This window comes from Girardinichthys multiradiatus, chromosome 20 (assembly GCF_021462225.1).
Source record: "Girardinichthys multiradiatus isolate DD_20200921_A chromosome 20, DD_fGirMul_XY1, whole genome shotgun sequence".
In the NCBI taxonomy this organism is placed as follows: domain Eukaryota; kingdom Metazoa; phylum Chordata; class Actinopteri; order Cyprinodontiformes; family Goodeidae; genus Girardinichthys; species Girardinichthys multiradiatus.
Genome location: NC_061812.1, coordinates 28,755,554 through 28,773,100, shown reverse-complemented (window position 1 = coordinate 28,773,100; position 17,547 = coordinate 28,755,554). Strand labels below are relative to the sequence as shown.

Below are 17,547 nucleotides of genomic sequence, written 5' to 3'. Positions count from 1 at the left end.
TTAAAAACATAACATCAAGATCGTGGTCAGTAATGAAGTCATTGATTAAAAAGGATTTAGTTTGATGATGACAATCAAACCAGTGGAGCATTCAGTCTGCTGAACAGTAGCAGTTATTGCACGAGAGGTGCCCTGGGCGAGCCTCCTCTTCGCCTCATCTAAACCACTCTGAAAGGGCTTCATAAAGATCAAACCATGTTCTTAAAAACATGGCTAGTGTATAATCACCAGGTATAGGTTTGATCTCTTGGTGTATTTTATTTTTGAGCTAGAGCTGAATAAATACAGTCTAGATTAATTTAAAAACAGCAGAAAAGCCCATTAATTTGGCACTAAATCAGATAGATACAACTCTGAGCAGGCAGGACTGAAGCAGAAAGATTTCATCTGAAAGCCAAGATTAAGGATTCATGATCTGAGCACAGCTGTTTAAACCCACCACAAACAGGATTAGATGTAAACACATTTGTGCATAAACTCAAACAAACCTAAACATGGAAAAAGTCTGCACAGAACAAAGTAAAAGCGTCTGCTTGTGTCTGCATAAACACGGTTCTGTGTTCAGACAGAGCACAGTCACATGCAAACATCAATTTATTGTTCAACAAACTTCTCAAACAGATCTTTTCACAATGCAGAAAATATTAATATAATATGTGCATGCCTGTTAATGCAAGCAAACACAAGCTTTATAAGTCTGTAATTAATCATCAAGACAGTGTAATATGAGATCCTTGCCTCTGGTCACTCTGTTTTTCTCTTTTTGCACAGCAGAGCACTTCTCAACAAATATGACTGATGTGAGCACAGCTCCCCTTCAAGGGGGACCAAAGAGGTGCAGGCAGCAGAAAGCAGTCTGTTACTCCTTACCCTTTAGCTACTGACCCACAAACAGTGGCAGAGACTTTACAGATTTTCACTCAACATAAATATCACATATTTTCATTAAAGATTAACATAATGAAAACAGAAACAACTAGCTTGGGCCTGAATATCAGCTGAACCCAACAAATTTGAGCCCAACTCTTAAAGACATAGGTCTATTTGTTTTTATTAACAGGAAAACAACTGTACAGTCTCTTGAAAAAGTTTTCATATCCCTAGAAATCTTTTAGATCTTGCCATGTTACAACCACAAACCTTAGTGTACTTTGCTAAGCCAGTGGAGTCAGTTAGTAGATGGAGTCCATCTGAGTGTAACTAAATCTCAGTATAAATCCAGCTGTTCTGTGAAGGCCTCAGGTTGTATAATCTTTTGTGCTCTCCACAAATGATGAAGATGCTCCACTCAGCTGAGACCATAATTTATCATTTTGGTCTACATGGAAAACGCTGTGTGTGGAGGAGCATTAAAACTACACATCACCCTGAACACACCATCCCAACAGTGACACATGGTGGTGGCAGCATCATGCTGAGGTGATGTTTTTCTACAGCAGAGACAGGGAAGGTGCTCAGAGTTGATGCGATAGATGGAGCTGAATGCAGGGCAAGGATATTCATGTTTTAGAATGATGCAATTAAAAATCCAGACCTTAATCCAATTAGGAGTCTGTGGGTAAGGATGAGATATAATCCATCTAGTCTGAATCAGCTTGAGCTATTATGCAAAGAATGGGCAAAAATGTCAGTTTCCAGATGTGCAAAGCTTGTAGAGACATACCCCAAAATACTTGCAGCTGTAACTGCAGCACAAGGTGTTTCTACAAACTATTAGAGCAGGGGGCTGCGGACTTTTAATTGCAAACTTGATGATTTTCTTTATGCTTTAGGCTTTGTGTGGGTCACTCACATAAAATACTAATAAATGACTTTGAAGTTTGTGGTTTAAATGTGACAAAATGTGGAAAAGTTCAAGGGGTATGAATATGTTTGTAAGGCCCTGTACCTTTCTGTTGTACCTTTGCATCTTGCTGCCATGCTGGACATCCTGGCACACTTGAGCTGTGTTCTGACGTCCTGATAGTCCTCATCTGACGGCACAGTTTCACTGCTGCTTTCTGAAATCTTATCCACACAACAAAAAAAACTGAGTGAGCAGGTCAGGAAGACAGAAGAAAGAAAACGTGATTTGAAGAAAATGTAACGAGATAAAGAATAGTACATTCAGATGTAAACAGGCTTGAGTAGAAGAGAAAGGGGTGATTATATGTCTTTGTTACTGTTTCACCTTTCTTAAGTCTTTTACTTGGTTATCTGTCAAATAAAGAGGTCTCTTATCTCATCTGTGGAATTTCTCTGAGGGGCAAAAAATAAGTGAGCCTAAAACTGAACAACATGAACTCCTCAAGTCAAAGAGAACAGATAGCAATATATATGTGTATATTTATTTACCTGGTTTCTACTTTATTTGTAAAATCTAATTCAAATCTGAATCATTTTAAAAACAAATAAAGAAATGCAGACAAGGAAAACCCAGCAACATGTTATAGTTGAGTAGACATATCCATAATTGATTTTAAACTGAACCACTAAGAAAGAACCACTGGTTGTAAAAACCCTAAATGCTCTGGCATCTTTATGTAATAAAATATCTTCCTCAATTAGATATTAAATAAATGTTGCCTTTGTGTACTGATTACTGAGAGCAGCTCCAATGTTACTTTAACTATCGTTACACTTGAGAAGCCCAAACCATCATAAAGAACACTTTTCACCTGGATCATGCTCTGATCGGTACCGTCAGGCAGACGCTACAGATCAATTAAAGCAGGAAGAAGAAAATTCTGAAACCGTTTCAATCCAACAGTAAAAGATAAACTCAACACAGCCGGAATGTCATGAAGATGCAATAATGAAAATGTGCAATCAATATTAATGTGTGTACATGTGTTTTTATTTATGCTTTTTAACTGCTTCTATTTTTCTAATTTACATGAATTATTCACATCTTATGCACAGACCAGATAGTTTTTTTTTCTCAATGTCATTGTACTTCTGACAATAATAGTAAAAGATATTCTGAAAGCTTGGTGCCACGGCCTAAAAAGACTCACTTTGTCAGGTCCCTCAAATCCTTTTTCCTCTTGAATCCTTCCCTCGTCGATTATTTGGTTTCATCTCATCAATTGCAGAGAAGTTTTTTTACAGGGTTTCAGAGAAACTTCTGCATCATCCCACTCTGACAAACAGGTAAAAGAAGACAATTCCCTCTCTCCTGCAGCTCTTTCTTCCTCCCTTGGTTTCAAGAGGACAACAAACTGCAGACTTCTCTCCTCAGGTCTTTGTGGATGACTGGTGGTCGATCAATCCAGGCAGGTCTGGTCACATCCCACAGATCCTGCTTTCAGTCTGTGAAAAACAGTCTGGGGTACAAACATGTAGTGCTTTGCAAAAGTATTCACAACCCTCAACCTTTCACTTTTTGTCACGTTACAACAAACTTGAATGCATTTTATTCAGAAATATATTCATTAAATGTGTGTCACTGACCTACACAAGCTGGTGTATGAGAAGTGAAAGGACAGGAGGAGGATAGGAGGTTTTCAAAGTTTTTATAAATAAAATCTAAATCAATACTTTGTTGAACCACCTTTTGCTGCGATCACAGCTGCATGTCATTTTGCAGTATGTCTCTACCAGCTTTGCTCGTGTAAAACCTTTTTTTGAAAAACAGCTCAACTTCTGTCAGATTGGATGGAAAACATCTGTGAACATAAATTTTTCAAGCCTCTCCACAGATTCTCATTTGGATTTAGTTTTGGACTTTGACTAGGCCATTCCACACAAATATGCTTTGAACTACACAAACAAACTTACAATCAAAAGAGACATTTTTGCATTGGCCTCCATTGAATACAATTAGGGAACAGCCTTAAAACCTGCATGATAAATAAAACAGCTTTTCAACATTTATAATTGCTTATTGTAACAAATGTGTTTTTTGGGGGATTTCTTAGATGAACCACAATTTTGTTTTTCTGTTGGTATTTAGTAACAATGAAAAACATCAAACTTTTATTTAAAGACATTAAAACATTTTCTTATATGGAACATTACATGTGCAAAGGTTGCAGCAAACTACCAACTAAAAGCATAAAATAAAATTACTGAATAAAAATATTATGTTACTTAGTGCCGCTACATGCAATGTAGATGTTGCAGGGGAAAAAAAGAAAATTTACCAAAGCTAGCATATGTGTTTTTAAATCTTTATGTATAAATATTAATTTTGGTATATCTTACAAGAGGACCTTTTTCTACGCTTGTGGGAAACTCCAAATGCGACTTGTCATGGCTTTCATTTGCATAAAGGCCTGATTTGCAGAGTTCAGGACTAACACATTCTGCCTCTTGAGCAGAATGTGTTAGTCCTGAACTCTGCAACGTGTTAGTGTGCATATGTGTTAGTCCCAATTTCTACAACTCCTCCAGAGTTATCATAGGATTTCACACATATGGACCTCAATTATAATCAGGTGACCTCTGAAGGCAAATGATTGCCACATTTTTAAGATTGATGTGTTTTACAAATGTTGAACACCATATCCCATTTTCATGTCCCAACACAATTATATGACATTATGTTGTTCTTTCACATAAAACCACTGAAGTTTGTAGTTTCAATGTGACAAACATGGGAAAAAGTTCAAGGGGTTCAAATACTTTTGCATTGTTGTTTTTAATTTCTGACTGAGGCTTACGTCACAAAGCTATTTCAGGATTAAATAAGATAAAGCTGTTTTCACCGCGCTCATCCTGGATCTTTTTGACTGATCGTGACCATATTGTCAGAGCTGAAGTCTGATATGTAAACCCTCTAAGAGACCCCCGAAATACTAAGCCTGAGACTCACCTGGAGTTGCTTTCCCCTGACTTTTGTTGAGCTGCGGTGCTCCTGGATCAGTTCAGAGCACTTTGGTCACACCTGAAGGGATTTCACTGTCTAATAAATTGATTGAATTCTGCTTCATAAGCAGCTTACACTTGTTTTATTACATTGCATTTTAATTAATTACCTGATAGCTGGTAGATTGCAAAATCCAGTACATGCGGCCTTTTAATTTTACTTTAAAAATAAATCTGGAGAAATAAAGAACAATTTATCATTTTTATATAAACAAATCACTAGAGACGATGTTGCTGTAGGGTTTTATTTTCTTCCGGGCTGTGCTGTTTTTAATTAAATATCATCATGAACGGCTGTTTTTAAGGCCAAATTGGATTTAAATGAATCATGTGTTCTGAATATGAAAATAAGAAAATAGAAAAATAATTTTAGCTTAGAAGCGATAAAGGAAACAATATTAAATTGGTCTGAGTGGAAAGTAATCCCCTCTACTCAAAGCTGTTTTAGAAGGGATGAGCTGAACACAGGAGATAAGTAAACAGTGTCTCCGTTAGGACTCTGTGAAGACTTCTCCCAGTTTTCTATGATGGCTCGGAAATGGGTAATGTCCATCTGCTTGCAGAAACTTTAGGGAGCTGTGACAGCTGTTCTGGAATAACACTGGGAGAAATCAGACGTTATTTAGAGGAAACGACGGAGGTGTAATGCTGGATTGTAACAACTCATAGCTGAGCTGTTACCCTTTATTGGTAAGTTTATCTTCACATGTATCTGTGTATGTATGTGGTAGACCCTGCAACTCGATTTCTCCTTTCTCCAAACTATTTGAAAATGTCTGACACATTAAGACACAATTGCAATCCTAAAAAACATATATTGACACTGGTTTATTTAAAGGATTAAAATATAAAAAATTCAAATTTTACATTGAATGTAGGCACCAAATAACTTTTTTTTATGATCAGATTTTTGTTTGTGACATAAGTGATTCAATTGGAGTCAAAAAGTCCCCCCACAAAAGTTGTAAATTGGTTTGAGAAGAGTTTGATGTTTTCAGAAATCAGTAACAGTGAACGTGTTTATTCTGCTGTGAGTGTTTCCTCGTTTAACCCGGCTGAGTTCTGCAACGCATTACTGCTGATCCACTTACTCCCCAGTAAAGGCACACTGATCTGATGGCGTTATATCTGTGGCACACAGCGACATAAGAGTCATAATCCTTGACTCTTACAGCTCCTTCCCAACCTGTCAATAAGTCAACCCTTGATTTGTTTTCAAGAAGCAGATCTAAAATCTGATTTGAAGTGTGTTGAAACACAACATTGTAATTTGACATGATACAGTACCCTGCAACAGTGCTGCCCCTTGAACTTTTCCACATTTTGTCTCATTACAGCCACAAACCTCAATGTATTTTATTGAGAATTAATTTATTGGACAAATACATTTTTGTAAAGTAGAAGGAATTATAGATGCTTTTCTAAATAATTCACAAATAAATTCTGAAAAGTGTGGTGTGCATTTGATACTTGGAACCACATTTACTGCAGTTATAGCAACCAATCGTTGAGGTTTATCTCTACCAGCTTCACACATGAAAGAACATTTTGCCAGGTCATCTTTACAAAATAGCTGAACGTTCAGTCAGATTGGATGAAGTGCATCTGTGAACATTATTTTCAGGTCTTGGCACAGATTCTCAGTAGGATTTAGGTCTGGACTTTGACTGGGCCATTTTATCCTATGAATTTGGGTTGATCCAAACCATTTCCCTGCAGCTCTAGCTGTATGTTAAGTGTTGATGTCTGACTGGAAGGTGCCCCTAACATGTTTTGTTCCCTGTATTTGTCTCCATCAATCTCCAATTCAACTTTTATCAGCTTTTCTGTCTCCTCTGAAGAAAAGCCTTTCCACAGCATAACATTGCCACCACCGTGCTTTACTGTGGGGGTGTTGTGCTCAGAGTGACATTCAGAGTTAGTTTCACAAACATGACTTCCTTTCAACAAAGGAATGTTGCCATTCTTCCATAAAGGATAGATTTGAGGAGTGCACGGCTAACAGTTGTTCTGTCTTTAGGTTTTTCCACCTGAGCTCTGGATCACTGCAGCTCATCCAAAGTTACCATGCCTATCTGATTAAAGCTCTTCTTGCTTAGTTTATCTTCACAGGTTTACAGTTGCGCAATACTGAATGTTGCACATATTGACCAGAGCTCTGTGGGATATTTAAAGTGCTGGATATCGTTTTATAACCAAACTCTGCTCTCCACAACTGCTGTGTTCCTGGTCTTCATGATGCTGTTTGTTCACTAATGTTCTGATGGCCACCGGGTCCTCTTGCTGCTTTCAGCGTCTTTGTTTATTTTTTGCTTTCATGTTTAATTTGCTTTACAGATGTGACCAAACGAGCTCGAGTGAGTCCCATTCCAGCGGTTCTGTTGGAGGATGGCCACTGCCGCAGAGGACCCCCACCTGGGCTCAGGTCCAGATGATGACAACACATCAGGACGAGACTCAGACTCTGAAAGCATCCTCTCCGATGACTCTGTGCTGCCTGACTACACACAGGGGGCAGCAAACAGCAGGGCAGCTAACACCGTGTATGAGGCGTGCGCCTGCAATGACTCCGCCGCTCTGCAGAAAGTTCTGGAGAGAGGGGTGACAAAGGAGGAGGTGATGGAGCTGGACATCAATGGATGGGTGAGAGTGCAATTTATGATGAGAGTAGCTTTTAGCTTTGAAACCCAGTGTAATTACTGTCTCTGATTTCTACCAACAGAATGGCCTGATGGTGGCTTGTTGCAAGGGTTTTCTTGACATTGTGCACGGGCTCCACAGCTGTCCCTTTATGGACATAAATCACCAGGACAATGAAGGCAACACAGCACTAATGATTGCATCACAAGGAGGTGAGAGCAATGAAATGCAATAATTATACTGAATAAATGCTGTAAAGTTAAGGTAAATTACCACAGTTCTAATAACTGAGCTGCATGAGCAACATACCTGAGAATAATCATTTGGTCTCTTCTTCCTGCAGGTCATATATTCACAGTGATGTATCTCCTAAACTACTACTCTGGTGTAGACACAGAAATTAGGGACTGCAGAGGGTTCACAGCCCTCATCAAAGCTGCTATGACCGGCCGCTGTGATGTCGTAGCTGCGCTTGTTATGGCTGGTACGTAACAAAAAGAAAAATGTGTGTTTCTGGTACAGTGATGAGTTAATGTACTGCAATGTGCAAAAGATTTTGTGTCGTCCCTTATATCTTTATGTTTTGCTTCCAAGAAGCCAGTATTCTGGCATTTTAACAATGGTCTTAAAAACAACTTCTTTATACTTTCTGAAGGGCTCTGGGGTTTCTATAAGGTGCTTATTTTGATCTTTGACTGCTTTGTCTCTTACTGTCTTTCCTTCTTTTCACGCCAGTGCATGAAGTTTGTCAGAGGACAGTTTAGATATGAGAAAAATGTGACTTTTAAGGTACTATTCACCTGCTGTAAACTGTATTTTAGGCCTGAAAGTTCTTTCATCCTTCAACAGATAAACTTTGTTCGTTAAATTTTTTAACTCAAACAGCACTACAGTTTGTCATCATGATCAGGTACAGAGACTGGACTGAATATGAGTGAATATAAGTGAAAAGGCAGCCAAATTTCAGAGAAAAACTTCAGACTTTCAGAAAGTCAAGAGAAGTGATAATTCAAAAGATAAAATAATATCTTGGAAGGGATGACAAGGATCTCTTGGATGGTGTAAAACTTTTGGACTTTTCCGTACAATAAGGGGACTGATTTCAAAAAAAAAAAAAGCAGTGAGTGTGTTGTATAGATAAAAACACGTATTTGTCAGCTCTTGAGTAGTGGTTACAGCACAGCTGATGACAGCAGCTGATCCCATGTTTCATCAGTGTGTATTTAAAGCCGCCTGACTCTGCTCCCCAGTTAATGACTCGGTGACATGTGGCTGCTTCAAGGGATCATTGTGAGGGCATTATCACATGTCTACAATAATCTCTTCCTTGCTAGTCCTTCTAGCTGGCTGCAGATTAGGCACTTGCCTATTTTAGTCCACGTGTCTTTGAAACTCCCTGTTGTGTCTAACCAGATTTCTGTTAAACGCTGCATATGTCAACTAACTCTTGACCCATGGAAATTTGTAAACTGGAAATGCTGGTGAGGCATCGCTGGTTGCTCTAATTATGCTCAACGAAATTAATGTAAGCAATATTTGATGGTGATAGCATCATTATCAATATCAAGTTATGAAATATTTGCTACGGTGCCTGTCAAAAAGTATTAATCCTTAAGCCTTTTCACATTTTGTCAAATAAATGACAAATAATAATACCACTAAGTAAAATCCAGTTGTCTTCAGAAGTCAACTAATTATCAAACAGAGTGCACCTGTGAGTAATTTAATCACAGTATAAATCTATCTGTTCGGTGAAGGCCTCAGAGGTGTTTATAGAGGATTATTGAACAAACAGCAACATGAAGGCCAAGAAACACAGACAGTTCAGGGAGAACGCTGGTAAGAAGTTTAATTCAGGGTTAGGTTATAAAACAATGTGCCAAGGTTAGGACACTTCTAAGAGCACTGTCCCATCTGGGAATGGTGAAAAACTGGTGAGAATAAAGCCACTGTTGAAAAAGCCGATAGGAAGGTGGAATTTGTAGCGGCCACTTGGATTAATACAGCCAGACGCAGGGAGTTCCAAACGGGTGTAGTTCAACCTTTCTCTGGTTGCCATAAACAACGTGAAAACTATTGCATAAAACAGAAAAGATACAAGATTGTTGATCATGTCCGATCCAGTACAAATCATTTAAAGGGATTAATCACGATGAAATAAAAAGTGTTTTTAAAGCTTTTTACAAGTGTGAAACACAAAATGTACTCATTGTTTCCTTTAACTTTTTAACATTTGCAGTTTTCCTTGTATGGCCTAATAAAACAAATATATTCTCTCTTTTCTTGAATACATACATCACCCTTCTAATAACAACATGTATATGTATACCTCATTCTGGTTTCCAAGGGCACTAGTTTTAAGATTTCCTCTGATTCTCTCAGGATCTGCCGCCTTGTGGTTGAAAGTACAGCATTACATTAAAAAAAAAACCACGAAGAAGAAAAACTGCGCACTTCAAAATAAAACCATAACAGACCACAAAGTGTCACTGTAGGACAAACTAAAAAGCATGAGGATGTTAACCATTTAGTGGCCATTTACAGAAGGTGCTCAGATGAGAGCATGCTTCAGAAGATCAAGGCTGCCCAGCCATCTTGACACACCAGGGCCACCGTGAAGCATGGTGGTGGCAGCATTATGCAAAGGGATGTTATTTCATCAGTATAGACAGAGAAACAGTTTATTTTCATTTTATTTTATTCTATTTTATTTTAGTCACTCAGTCAGTCGTTTTCTACCACTTATTCCATAGTGGGTCGCAGGGGAGCTGGTGCCTATCTCCAGCAGTCTATGGGCGAGAGGCAGGGTACACCCTGGACAGGTCGCCAATCCATCGCGGGGCAACACACAAACAACCATGCACACACTCATTCATACACCTAAGGGCAATTTAGAGAGACCAATTAACCTTACAGGCATGTCTTTGGACTGTGGGAGGAAGCCGGAGTCTATTTTATTTTATTTAGTTATTATTTAATCCCCAGAAAACCCGTTGGTGCTGAGGTACATCCAGTAGAACAGAATACAATGAACGAAATTGATCATTTAAAATCCTGACAAAGAGATTTTCATCAGGTAAGATTAGAAATTTAAAACTGAAACTGAGACAGTGGATACTTTTATTTTCAAAGTCACCCAAAACTGCTCACCCCCCAAACAACTGGAAAAAATCTGAGTCAATTTCAAATCACCCTGAGAGAGCCTGAGGTTCATGTGGTTCAATATGCCTGAATCCAATGAAGGGTTTACTGCGAGGCCTCTGCAGAATTCAATGACAAACTGAGTAGGTAATTCAGCTATTCATTCAGCTGTGCTGGAGCAGGACACTGGTCCTTGAGCACTGGAGTTTGACACCCCTGGTTTAGAGCAAAGTATTTTCTTGTGTTTTAAAATGTACGAAGCTGGAAGAGACCTACTATAAAATACTTCCTGTTGCATTAAAACAGAGGCTCAACTCCTCCCCGTCCCACACTTTTCACTTTTTTATGAGTAAAAAAATTTGACAAACCTGTATAATAACCTGCATTTTATCACATGAAATCACAATGAAATACAATAAAGTTTGTGTTGTAAAATTTCAAGGAGTATGAACACTTTACTCTTGGATGACACTCTAAATGAACAGAATCAGCCTAATTAATGGTCTTTAAGGTGTTTTCCCTACTAACCAAACTTCCAGCCAATGAAAAGTCCAATCACCTCTGGCTAAAAAAAGAAGCTGAATTTATTATTCATATTTAAATGAAAGATTAACCCCCACCATCCCGTTTTTACCCTTCCCCTTGTCTTTCTTTTCAGGGGCTGATATAAATGCAGTAGACTCTTTCCGGGGAAAGTGTTCTCGGGACTGGGCTCTGAAAACAGGTCGCTATGAGACCTTTCATCGTCTCCGCTGCCTCACGATGAGGCCAAAAGCCGAGCAGTTCTGTGAAAGCTACGTCCCAGAGTGGCCCGAGCTCACAGGGAGAGTGGCAAGAGCAACATCTCAGAAGAGTTCTGCAGAAAAGATCACACTGCGGATCAAAAACAAATTTGGATTCAACTTTCCACGGGACCCCCAGGACAACGGGGTCATGGACCACATGGTGCGTATGACCACCAGCATCCACTGTCCTCTCATTGCAACTGCGTCCCGTCCATTGTGCCCCACGAGCCCACCAGAGGTGGGGAAGAGACGGCTTGCAGTGCCAGAGCTGGTGAAGAAACATCCACAGAAGGAGCTAGAAGACAGCTCAGTGTGTCACAGCAACAGCTCAGTCTCGCAGATCATCCCCTCGATCCACTCTGCAGAAACAGTGGCTTCAATGTGCTGCCCTGACACCGAGAGGAGAGGCAGCATCCTCTCATTGGCCTCCAACAAGGTGGCCACAGCGTTCATCCCTCGAAGCATGGCCAGACGGAACAGCGTGTTCCCCTCCGGGTGTATTCCTCAGATTAGTGTGGTCAGGCCTTCAGACCCAACGCCGAAGAAAGAAAAAAAGAAGAAGAAAGACAAGCACTACCTGGAGCCACCTAAGTGGAAATACAAGGAGCAAAAGGACGAGAAGAAGAAGGAGAAGAAAAATGCTGAGAAAGACAAGGAAGGAAAAGGGAATAAAAAGGATAACAAGAGTGGGAAGACAAAAAAATAATATTCCTGCTTTCACAAACATTTTCTTCCAAAGTTCTTATTCATTTGAGCCAAGTATGTAGGAAACAAATATATATCGAAAAACTCATAGGCACTCTCCTTCAAATAATAATAATAATAATTCAGAATACAAATAGAAGAACGATTCACGTTAAAACAAATCTGATTTTGGTCTTTTAAACCACGCTATGCCAATAAAGGTATTCTAGTTTTTTGTTTTATGAGGAGTGTGTCTTGGAGTTTGTGGACATTCAAGTTCATGCCTGTTCTATCCAAAGAACAGCTTGTCTTTTTTTTTTAAAACACTGAAGCCCAGGAAGCACTCCTTCTACACAACCACCACAAAAATACTTGTTTGAAACCTTTACAATTTAGTATCAGAACATAATGCACTTTTTTAAATAGTCTAGCAATATTTGAACCTTTATTGCATCAGGTATTACAGGTTCAGTGCCTACCTCATTACCCATTTAATAAAACCAAGCGGCCACAGATAAGGTGTTTGTGTTTATATATATATATGTGCATGTGTGTGTGGTTATTTACAACACATGGTGTAAATATAGAAGCATGATTATTGCAGGTTATTATTGATGCTGTGTAATACAAATATAGGGACTGCTTTGACTTTAAGGTAGGGTAATGTTCAAAAATATACCTACAGCCTAAACTTTTTTTCATTTGTCAAAAAAAACCACACAAACCTCAGGGGATGTTACTTCATATGTGACGGATCAACACAAAGTAGCCAAAATCTATGAAGCGGGAGAAAAATCATACATAGTTTCCAAACATTTGAGCAAATAAAAACCTGAAAAGTGTGGCATGCATTTGTGTTTGGTTCCCTTTACTCTGACACCCTGAAATAAAATTCCGTGCAGCAAAGTTGCCTTCAGAAGTCACTGAATTTTTAATTAGAGTCACCCTGTGGTCAATTTACTCTCTGTATAAATACAGCTGCTCTGCAATGACCTCAGAGGTTTGTTAGAGAACAAACAGTGAACAAACAGCAGCATTAAAATCATCAGGGGACTCAACAGACAGGTCATGGAGAAAGCTGTGGAGAAGTTCAAGAAAGGGTTAGGTAATAAAACAACAAGCGAAGCAACACACTAAGCGCTACTTATGACAGAGAACCAACAGGAAGCTGGTCACAGTTGATTGGTAGATGGATGAGTTAAACATACAGAATAGCTACAATGGGATGAATGAAGCATAAAAATTCAGTAGTGCTGGAGACATAGCCCAAAAGCCTTGCAGAGTAATTGCAAAAAGAACGGTGATTATACAAATCGTTCACTCTGGGGCTTGAATAAAAATACACATTCATATTTGTATTTATTAAACAATAGAAACTAATATGTACCCTTTTCCTTCCACTTTGTAAGTATGAGCCACCGTGTGTTGCTCTATCACATAAAACCCCAATAAAAACATTGAAGTTTGTGGTTGTGACAAACGTGACAAAATGTAGAAAGGTTCACAGGCTGTGAGTATATTTGCAAGCCGGTTTATCCAAATGGATGGAACTTTATTGTTTTGCAGCCTGTGTGAATGAGAAAGTATGAAACTAAGAGTACGTTTTAATCCTCCAACCTTCTGCAGTTTTGTGATATTGCCAACACTGCTCCTCATGACATAAACTGCTTTTGTAAAGTTGCAAAGTCTATAAGTGCACGGATTCATCTTGCAGGAAGTTTTAAATAAATTTAGTTGCGAAAGTTTCTGATATATTTGTTAGTATCTGAAGCTCTACTTTATATTGTATGTATATATATATAAAATTATATATATATAATTATATATAATTTATTGTGTAACATGAAATAAAATATCATTGAATCCACCAAATGTTTATATCTCTGCAGTTTACATACATTCTATTAAGCGTCCAGAACTTTCTTGTTCATTAAAAATTTATGAATAATTATTTCATGATCATTAATAATGACATTAAAAATTATTCATTCATGCACGATGGTGGAGGGGTGATGATTTGGGCTTGTTCTGCAGCCATAAGACCTGGGCAGCTTCAAGTCATTAAGTTGGCATGAATTCCTCTGTAGGTTTCGCCAAAGTGTTTTAGAGTCAATGGTGAGGCCACCTGACCGACCACTGAAACAAATGTTTAACTTAATTGCTAGAAACCTAAAGAATGAAGCTGTTGCAGAATTTATAAAACAGGACTGATTTACGGATAGTTCCCCCAAACCATCAGGGGGCTCCTGATGACCATAGGTTTAAATTTCTTTTTTTTGTTTACTAAGAATGAGAACGGCGTTACATGTGATTTGACAGTTTGAGCATAGATGAATTAACTAATTTTAAATTGTTACAATTTTTATTTTAAGATTCAAAAGATTTGGCAAGTTTACTTTGTAAAGGTTCAAAAGCTAATCATTGTTTGATTGTTGTGTTAACATAGTTACAATCCGATGCTACGAGTTTAATCTTTTCTTTGTTTGAGCTCAGTTTGTTCATAAAAACTTCTCATCAAATAATAATCAATGATCCATTATTGCATTTAAACTCAGCCAATTAAACTTAACCCGCCTGCCAGATGCCACCAAATCTGCATTGACACACTTAGCGGTGGTGATGTTCCTAACAGGAAGAAGGACCCCAAATCAAATTCAGCTTAACGCTTCATACAACCTTAGGCCAGCCCTGTCTGCACATAACCTACCACACAATGAGGATGCAGCTAACTGCTTCATGACATTACTGTCTGGATTACTGCTTAAACTGAGCTTATGCAGACTGTGAGCAAACTATGTTACTTAAGATCAAATGCCTCAGACTGTCTCAGTAAAACAGTCTAATAACACGTTTTCAGCTTACTTAGATACATGCATGTGTGTTTTACTCTAAAAGAGTCTTGAAGACTGTTCCTTCCACTGCTGTTGCAATGTGCTTCTCAGCTAGAAAGTTATAGCCATCACCCTTGTTGACTGATCTAACCCTCCTTCCTTTTAATGCATGAACAGTACAGAATGTGCACTGGCGAGTTTCCTGGATAAGTGGGGGGGTTGCAGTTTCCTGCATTTTTTTTTTTTTTTTCCTACAAACATATTTCCTGCAGAGCTGGCTGTAAGATTACTGTAGTAAATAATTTTGCTAAAGCAGCGTGAAACAATGGAAAAACTCAACAGGAAAGCCTGAAGCAGCATATTTTATTGTACATATGTACAGATATAATGTACAAGGAAAACATTTCTCAAAAGAACCTTAATTGCATACCTGGAAAATGTATAGACATGTTCTAACTAATGTTATCGCTAGCCAAGACCTATTACATGGGCAGAACTAACAGCAATTCATCAGCCTGCATACCCAAGTGTCTTTGACCTTAAAGTAACTTACTGATGGCGAAACATTCTCCATCAGGATTTTATGGCAGAAAGCAGAATTCACAGGTCCATTAATTACGACCAGTCGTCCAGGTCCTGAAGCAGCCCAATACCATGACACTACCATCACCATGGTTAACTATGGGTATGATGCTTTCTGAAATGCTGCAATAAAAAAGTTCCACTATTGTCTCGTCAGTCCCCAGAATATTTTCCCATGAGTCTTGAGGATCATCAGCACAGTTTTTTTGCAAATGTGAGATGGGCCGTTTGGTTCCTTTTGTTCAGCAGTGCTTTTGATCTTAAAGTCAATGACTTTGTTTCTTATCCACTCTGGAATTTCTTTAAATCAAATCATGATGTGTGGCTTTGTGAAATCCTTTACCCTACTTCCTGTGGTCAGAGAGGTTCTATTAAGTGTTTTCTTGATTCTACAGAATGTAATCGGGCCTCGGGTGTGGCCAGTTAAACCAAAAAATGTGGCTGGTCAGTTTATTTAACAAGTGAGTAAATTATATTTTAACATAGACCCATAATAGCGTGGATAGCATTTTCCCCTAATAAATAAATAATTTGTAAAGTGCATTTTATGTTGCCTCAGGGTATCACTGTGTTATACAGGTCCTTCTCAAAAAATTAGCATATTGTGATAAAGTTCATTATTTTCTATAATGTAATGATGAAAATTTAATATTCATATATTTTAGATTCATTGCACACTAACTGAAATATTTCAGGTCCTTTATTGTCTTAATACGGATGATTGTGGCATACAGCTCATGAAAACCCAAAATTCCTATCTCACAAAATTAGCATATTTCATCCGACCGATGAAAGAAAAGTGTTTTTAATACAAAAAACGTCAACCTTCAAATAATCATGTACAGTTATGCACTCAATACTTGGTCGGGAATCCTTTTGCAGAAATGACTGCTTCAATGCGGCGTGGCATGGAGGCAATCAGCCTGTGGCACTGCTGAGGTCTTATGGAGGCCCAGGATGCTTCGATAGCGGCCTTTAGCTCATCCAGAGTGTTGGGTCTTGAGTCTCTCAACGTTCTCTTCACAATATCCCACAGATTCTCTATGGGGTTCAGGTCAGGAGAGTTGGCAGGCCAATTGAGCACAGTGATACCATGGTCAGTAAACCATTTACCAGTGGTTTTGGCACTGTGAGCAGGTGCCAGGTCGTGCTGAAAAATGAAATCTTCATCTCCATAAAGCTTTTCAGCAGATGGAAGCATGAAGTGCTCCAAAATCTCCTGATAGCTAGCTGCATTGACCCTGCCCTTGATAAAACACAGTGGACCAACACCAGCAGCTGACACGGCACCCCAGACCATCACTGACTGTGGGTACTTGACACTGGACTTCTGGCATTTTGGCATTTCCTTCTCCCCAGTCTTCCTCCAGACTCTGGCACCTTGATTTCCGAATGACATGCAGAATTTGCTTTCATTCGAAAAAAGTACTTTGGACCACTGAGCAACAGTCCAGTGCTGCTTCTCTGTAGCCCAGGTCTGGGGAATGCGGCACCTGTAGCCCATTTCCTGCACACGCCTGTGCACTGTGGCTCTGGATGTTTCTACTCCAGACTCAGTCCACTGCTTCCGCAGGTCCCCCAAGGTCTGGAATCGGCCCTTCTCCACAATCTTCCTCAGGGTCCGGTCACCTCTTCTCGTTGTGCAGCGTTTTCTGCCACACTTTTTCCTTCCCACAGACTTCCCACTGAGGTGCCTTGATACAGCACTCTGGGAACAGCCTATTCGTTCAGAAATTTCTTTCTGTGTCTTACCCTCTTGCTTGAGGGTGTCAATAGTGGTCTTCTGGACAGCAGTCAGGTCGGCAGTCTTACCCATGATTGGGGTTTTGAGTGATGAACCAGGCTGGGAGTTTTAAAGGCCTCAGGAATCTTTTGCAGGTGTTTAGAGTTAACTCGTTGATTCAGATGATTAGGTTCATAGCTCGTTTAGAGACCCTTTTAATGATATGCTAATTTTGTGAGATAGGAATTTTGGGTTTTCATGAGCTGTATGCCAAAATCATCCGTATTAAGACAATAAAAGACCTGAAATATTT

The 17,547-nt window shown here is 39.0% G+C and overlaps 2 protein-coding genes across 2 annotated transcripts in view; one reads left to right on the top strand and one right to left on the bottom strand.

The window, feature by feature from the left end:
- arhgef25b (Rho guanine nucleotide exchange factor (GEF) 25b) overlaps positions 1-3,184 on the bottom strand; it is a 43,895-nt gene extending 40,711 nt beyond the window's left edge. Inside the window, exons 1-2 of the mRNA XM_047348800.1 lie at positions 2,997-3,184; positions 1,889-2,007 (exon numbers count right to left, since the gene is read on the bottom strand). Coding sequence (XP_047204756.1) covers positions 1,889-1,973 — 85 coding nt within the window. The 5' untranslated portion in view covers positions 1,974-2,007; positions 2,997-3,184. The remainder of the gene's footprint in view (positions 1-1,888; positions 2,008-2,996) is intronic.
- A 2,151-nt stretch (positions 3,185-5,335) lies between these two features.
- ankrd33ab (ankyrin repeat domain 33Ab) lies at positions 5,336-14,092 on the top strand. Its single transcript, XM_047346819.1, has 5 exons — positions 5,336-5,538; positions 7,186-7,491; positions 7,571-7,700; positions 7,832-7,972; positions 11,288-14,092. The coding sequence occupies exons 2-5, from the start codon at positions 7,237-7,239 to the stop codon at positions 12,118-12,120; spliced, it is 1,359 nt and encodes a 452-aa protein (XP_047202775.1). The 5' UTR covers positions 5,336-5,538; positions 7,186-7,236; the 3' UTR covers positions 12,121-14,092.
- The last annotated feature ends 3,455 nt before the right edge of the window (positions 14,093-17,547 follow it).

Coding starts and splice junctions, on each gene's coding strand:
- ankrd33ab (XM_047346819.1), top strand. CDS start 7,237: ATGGCCACTGCCGCAGAGGACCCCCACCTGGGCTCAGGTCCAGATGAT. Junction 7,492..7,570: donor AGCTGGACATCAATGGATGG/GTGAGAGTGCAA, acceptor TTCTACCAACAG/AATGGCCTGATGGTGGCTTG. Junction 7,973..11,287: donor AGCTGCGCTTGTTATGGCTG/GTACGTAACAAA, acceptor CTTTCTTTTCAG/GGGCTGATATAAATGCAGTA.